The 6,778-nt window shown below is 51.8% G+C and overlaps 1 protein-coding gene across 1 annotated transcript in view; it reads left to right on the forward strand.

Moving 5' to 3' along the window:
• LOC137633186 (solute carrier family 22 member 3-like) overlaps positions 1 to 6,488 on the forward strand; it is a 60,171-nt gene extending 53,683 nt beyond the window's left edge. Inside the window, exon 12 of the mRNA XM_068365343.1 lies at positions 6,251 to 6,488. Coding sequence (XP_068221444.1) covers positions 6,251 to 6,353 — 103 coding nt within the window. The 3' untranslated portion in view covers positions 6,354 to 6,488. The remainder of the gene's footprint in view (positions 1 to 6,250) is intronic.
• Positions 6,489 to 6,778: the final 290 nt, after the last annotated feature.

The following is a 6,778-nucleotide window of genomic DNA, read 5'->3' on the forward strand; positions in this document are numbered from 1 at the left end:
CATCTCGCTCTCTTAACCCCCTTACCCCCTCTCGCTCTCTTACCACCCTTGCCACTCTCGCTCTCTTACCCTCCACTTCCCTCTCGCTCTCTTACCCCCTTCCCCCTCTTGCTCTCTTAACCCCCCTTCCTCCATCTCGCTCTTTTAACCCCCCTTCCTCCATCTCGCTCTCTTACCGCCCTTCCCCCCTCTCGCTCTCACCCCCCTTCCCCCCTCTCACTCTCTTACCCACCTTTCCTCCATCTCGCTCTCTTAACCCCCCTTCCCCCTCTCGCTCTCTTACCACCCTTCCCACTCTCGCTCTCTTACCCCCTCTTCCCCCTCTCGCTCTCTTACCCCCTTCCCCCTCTTGCTCTCTTAACCCCCATCCTCCATCTCGCTCTCTTAACCCCCCTTACCCCATCTCGCTCTCTTAACCCCCTTACCCCATCTCGCTCTCTTACCACCCTTCCCACTCTCGCTCTCTTACCCCCACCTCCCGACTTCCCCCTTCTCGCTCTCATACCACCTTTCCCACTCTCGCTCTCTTACCCCCTTACCCCCTCTCGCTCTCTTACCACCCTTCCCACTCTCGCTCTCTTACCCTTATTTCCCCCCTTCCCTCTTGCTCTCTTACCCCCTTCCCCCTCTCGCTTTTTAACCCCCCTTCCTCCATCTCGCTCTCTTAACCCCCCTTACCCCCTCTCGCTATCTTCCCACCCTTCCCACTCTCACTCTCTTACCCTCCACTTCCCTCTCGCACTTCCCCCCTTCCCCCTCTTGCTCTCTTATCCCCTCATCCCCCCTCTCACTCTCTTAACCCTCCTTCCCCCTCTATCTCTCTTACCACCCTTACCCCCTCTTGCTCTCTTTACACCCTTCTCACTCTCTCTCTCTTAACCCCCTCTTCCCCTTCTCGCTCTTTTACCCCTCTCCCTCTCTTACCCCCCTCCCCCCTCTCGCTGTCTCACCCCCCTTCCCCCCTCTCTCTCTTACCCACCCTTCATCCATCTCGCTCTCTTAACCCCTTTCCTCCCTCTCGCTCGCTTACCACCCTTCCCACTCACTCTCTTACCCCCCTCTTCCCCCTTTCGCTCTCTTACCCCCTTCCTCCTCTTGCTCTCTTAACCCCCCTTCCTCCGTCTCTCTCTCTTAACCCCCCCTTACCCCATCTCGCTCATTACCACCCTTCCCACTCTCGCTCTCTTACCTCCACTTCCCAACTTCCCTCTCGCTCTTACCCCATGTTCCCCGCTCTTGCTCTCTTACTCCCCTTCCACCTCTCACTCTCTTACCGCCCCCCTTCTCCCTCTCGCTCTCTTACCCCCCTTCCCCCTCTCGCTCATTTACCACCCTCTCGCTCTCTTACCCCCCCTTCCCTCTTCTTGCTCTCATACCACCCTTCCCACTCTTGCTCTCATACCACCCTTCCCACTCTCGCTCTCTTACCCCCTCTTCCCCCCTTCTTGCTCTCTTAACCCCCCTTCCCCCTCTCGCTCTCTTACCCCTCTCTCCCTCTTACCCCCCTTCCACCTTCTCGCTCTCTTACCACCCTTCCCACTCTCACTCTCTTACCCCCTTCCCCCCTCTCGCTCTCTCACCCCCCCTTCCCCCCTCTCACTCTCTTACCCACCCTTCCTCCATATCGCTCTTAACCCCCCTTCCCCCCTCTCGCTCTCTTACCACCCTTCCCACTATCGCTCTCTTACCCGCCCTCTTCCCCCTCTCACTCTCTTACCCCTCTCCCTCTTACCCCCCTTCCCCCATCTCACTCTCTTACCACCCTTCCCACTCTCACTCTTTTATCCCCTTCCCCCCTCTCACTCTCTTACCCCCCCTTCCCCCCTCTCAATTTCTTACCCACCCTTCCTCCATCTCGCTCTCTTAACCCTCCTCACCCCATCTCGCTCTTTTACCACCCTTCCCACTCTCGCTCTCTTACCCCCACTTCCCCCCTTCCCTCTCGCTTTCTTACCCCCCGTTCCCCGCTCTCGCTCTCTTACCCCCCTTCCCCCTTACGCTCTCTTACCCCCCGTTCCCCGCTCTCGCTCTCTTAACCCCCTTCCCCCCTCTCACTCTCTTATCGCCCCCCTTCCCTCTATCGCTCTCTTACCCCCCCTTCCCCCTCTCGCTCTCTTACCCCCCTCTTCCCCCTCTCGCTCTTTTACCCCTCTCGCTCTCACCCCCCTTCCCCCTCCTTGCTCTCTCACCACCCTTCCCACTCTCGCTCTCTTACCCCCCCTTCCCCCTCTCGCTCTCTTACCACCCTCTTCCCCCTCTCGCTCTCTTACCCCCCTTCCCCCTTCTTGCTCTCATACCGCCCTTCCCACTCTCGCTCTCTTACCCCCTCGTCCCCCCTTCTCGTTCTCTTAACCCCCCTTTCCCCTCTCGCTCTCTTACCACCCTTCCCACTTTCGCTCTCTTACCCCCCTCTTCCCCCTCTCGCTCTCTTACCCCTCTCCCTCTCTTACACCCCCCTTCCCCTTCTCGCTCTCTTACCACGCTTCCCACTCTCACTCTCTTACCCCCCTTCCCCCTCTCGCTCTCTCACCTCCTTTCCCCCCTCTCACTCTCTTACCCACCCTTCCTCCATCTCGCTCTCTTAACCCCCCTTCCCCTTCTCACTCTCTTACCACCTTTCCCACTCTTGCTCTCTTACCCCCCCCCTTCCCCCTCTCGCTCTCTTACCCCTCTTGCTCTCTTACCCCCCTTCCCCCATCTCGCTCTCTTTCCACCCTTCCCAATCTCGCTCTCTTAACCCCCTTCCCCCTCTCACCCCCCCCTTCCCCCTCTCACCCCCCCTTCCCCCCTCTCAGTCTCTTACCCACCCTTCTTCCATCTCGCTCTCTAAACCCCCCTTACCCCATCTCGCTCTCTTACCCCCCCTTCCCACTCTCGCTCTCTTACCCCCACTTCCCCCCTTCCCTCTAGCTCTCTTATCACCCGTTCCCCGCTCTCGCTCTCTTACCCCCCTTCCCCCTTTCGCTCTCTTACCCCCCGTTCCCTGCTCTCGCTCTCTTACCCCCCTTCCCCCTTTCGCTCTCTTACCCCCCTTCCCCTTCTCGCTCTCTTACCCCCCTCTTCCCCCTCTCGCTTTTACCCCCTTCCCCCTCCTCGCTCTCTTACCACCCTTCCCACTCTCGCTCTCTTACCCCCGTCCCCCCTCTCGCTCTCTTAACCCCCTTCCCCCTTCTCGCTCTCTTACCCCCCTCTTCCCCCTCTCGCTCTCTTAACCCCCTCTCGCTCTCTTACCACCCTTCCCAATCTCACTCTCTTACCCCCTTCCCCCTCTCACTCTCTCACCCCCCTTCCCCCTCTCACTCTTTTACCCACCCTCCCTCCATCTTGCTCTCTTAACCACCCTTACCCCATCTCACTCTCTTACCACCCTTACCCCTATCGCTCTCGCTCTAATACCCCCCTTTCCCCCTTCTCGCTCTCTTACCACCCTTCCCACTCTCACTCTCTTACCTCCACTTCCCCCCTCTCGCTCTCTCACTCCCCTTCACCCCTCTCACTCTCTTACCCACCCTTCCCCCTCTCGCTCTCTTACCCCCCTTCCCCCTCTTGCTCTCTTAAACCCCTTCCCCCCTCTCGCTCTCTTACCCCCCACTTCCCCCTCTCGCTCTTACCACCCCCTTCCCCCCCACTCGCTCTCTAACTCCCTCTTCCCCCCCTCTCACTCTTAACCCCCCTTCCCCCTCTTGCTGTCTTACCACCCCTTCCACCTTCTAACTCTCTTACCACCCTTCCCCTTCTCGCTCTCAACCCCCCCTTCCCCCCTTCCCTCTCGCTGTCTTACACCCCTTCCCCTTCTCGCTCTCAACCCCCCCTTCCCCCCTCTCGCCCTCTTACCTCCCCCTACCCCCTCTTTCTCTCTTACCTCCCCCTTTCCTCCTCTCACTCTCACACCCCCCTTCCCCTCTCGCTCTCTCACACCTTCTCTCCTCTCTCTCTCTCACACCTCCTTCCCTCCTCTCGCTCTCTTACTCCCCCTTCCCCCCTCTCGCTCTCTCACACCCCCCCTTCCCCCTTCTCGCTCTCACACCCCCCTTCCCCCTTCTCGCTCTCACACCCCCACTTCCCCCCTCTCACTCTCTCACACCCCCACTTCCCCCCTCTCGCTCTCACCCCCCACTCCCCCTCTTGCTCTCTCACCCCCCTCACTTGCCCCCTTCCCTCCTCTCGCTCTCTTACTCCCCCTTCCCCCTCTTGCTTTCTTACTCCCCCTTCCCCTCTCTTACTCCCCCTTCCCCTCTCTTACTCCTCTCTTCTCCCTCTCGCTCTTACCCCCTTCCCCCTCTTGCTCTCTTACCTCCCCTTCCCCTTCCCACCCTCACTTCCCCCTCTCACTCTCTTACCCCTTCTTCCCCCCCTCTTGCTCTCTTACCCCTTTCCCCCCTCTAGCTCTTACCCCCTTCCCCCTCTCACTCTCTTTACCCCCCTTGCCCCTCTCGCTCTCTTAACCCCCTACCCCCTCTCGCTCTCTTTACCCCCTCTCCCCCCTCTTGCTCTTAACCACCTCCTCCCCTCGCTCTCTTACCCGCTCACCCCCTCTTGCTCTCTTAACACCCTCCCCCCCTCCCTCTTTTACCCCCTTCCCCCTTTCACTCTATTACCCCCCTCTCTCCTTCCATCGGAACTTGCAAACAGCCCAATAAAACCCAAATTAAAAACACTCAGGACGAAACGTTTGAGAAGTAATGTGTTCCGAGAGTTGACGTGTCCCTCCCCCATAAACAATTAACACCTGATGCGCTTGTGGAGAGATAAACCTTGATTGAATGCCAATTGGGAACCTGTTGGCAATTTACTATAAACGTTCAAATGCAAAACGTTTCTCGTTCTTTTCGACAATTCATCCTTTCATTCTTACGGCTTTGAAGAGGATTCGGGATTGCCTTGAAACGTTTAAACCTGAATGTTAATCGCTCTTTTTTGTCAATTTAGTTCTTGATATGCATGATGCGATAACAGGATTTTTTATTCATAAAGGGAATACTATTGAATTATAGACACGAGAAAAGTAGTATTTATCCCTGGCTTAAGCTTATAAATCTTTGGATGTGAGAAATAAACGCAAAATCTCTATGACATATGTATTTGGTGAATATTAAAGAACTGATACATTATTATGTTAATTCCTTTTTAATCTTTCTTCAATGCTAAAATGTTTCTGAGTACATTTGTCTGTTGATTGTGACCAATTCTATAAAAGAGAATTTATGAAAAAGCCCATAAATTCTCCAAATAAGTCGTTCTATTCGATATAAAACAGTTTCAAAAGTCAAAACTAAAATCCATCTTATTAAAATTCAAAGTATGTAAAGCAATTGAACAGGTTTTCTCATGACTTTAAATATAAATTCATAAAAATATTGTTTCGGTCAAATTGTTCAGTTTTTTGTGCTACAAGTCATGCGCTTTATTTTTACCCTAACTGGTCTTTTTAATCTTTTATCAATCATTTCACTTAGAAAAGCCGTGCGCTCTCTCTCTCTCTCTCTCTCTCTCTCTCTCTCTCTCTCTCTCTCTCTCTCTCTCTCTCTCTCTCTCTCTCTCTCTCTCTCTTTCCACTTTTCAACTTACTACCTTGCTTTCATTATCTCGCAGCCTTTCATTTCCTCATTACACTCGCTGCCTTTCATTTCCTCATTTCTCTCGCAGCCTTTCATATCCTCCCTCATTTCTTTCACACTCTATCATTTCCTCATTACACCCACTGCCTTTCATTTCCTCATTACACTCACTGCCTTTCATTTCCTCATATTTCACTGCCTTTCATTTCCTCATTACACTCACTGCTTTTCATTTCCTAATTACACTCACTGCCTTTCATTTCCTCATATCTCTCACTGCCTTTCATTTCCTCATATCTCTCACTTCCTTTCATTTCCTCATTACACTCACTGCCTTTCCTTTCCTCATTTCTTTCACATCCTTTCATTTCCTCATTACACTCACTGCCTTTCATTTCCTCATATCTCTCACTGCCTTTCATTTCCTCATTTCTTTCACACCCTTTCATTTCCTCATTGCACTCACTGCCTTTCATTTCCTCATTCCTCTGCCTTTCATTTCCTCATTACACTCACTGTCTTTCATTTCCTCATTACACTCACTGCCTTTCATTTCCTCATTTCTCTCACAGCCTTTCATTTCCTCATTACACTCACTACCTTTCATTTCCTCATATCTCTCATTGCCTTTCATTTCCTCATTTCTTTTACAGCCTTTCATTTCCTCAATTGCTCTCTTCTCTCCATTGCAGAAAGGAGAGAGAAGATGAAGAAGAAGCAGCTGCTGCTGTTGCAATTTCAACAGACAATGATGATTTATCAACACTTACACCAGCAACTACGTCGGCTGTATAGCATCAAATATGAAAGTATTAAATGGAGATACAAATAATCCAATAAGTTTTAATGAATTGACATTTACTGCTTATCTCTAAAGAGAACCATAAAATTATTTTACGATAGGAACTATGATAAAAGTTACAAAACTAATTACTTGGGTTTCATTTAGAAATCCAGAGTGAGGATTCAGTTTTTAAAATTCGGTGGAAGAAAGTAATCTTCCTGGAAGAGGACTATCCGCACCTTAACAAAATCCTTTGAATATAAAGTTCTTTGCAGGATTTTGAAACTAGATAGGATCTTGGGAATTCTTAAATTGGTTCCTACTAGAATCCACAACTTCGTCAAAGGATTAAGATTTGAAACGGAATTACTATTGTATTATATTAAATTATTATATTATTACATTATTATTATTGTTGTTGTTGTTATTACTTGCA

This window comes from Palaemon carinicauda, chromosome 42, assembly GCF_036898095.1.
Source record: "Palaemon carinicauda isolate YSFRI2023 chromosome 42, ASM3689809v2, whole genome shotgun sequence".
NCBI classification, from domain to species: Eukaryota; Metazoa; Arthropoda; class Malacostraca; order Decapoda; family Palaemonidae; genus Palaemon; species Palaemon carinicauda.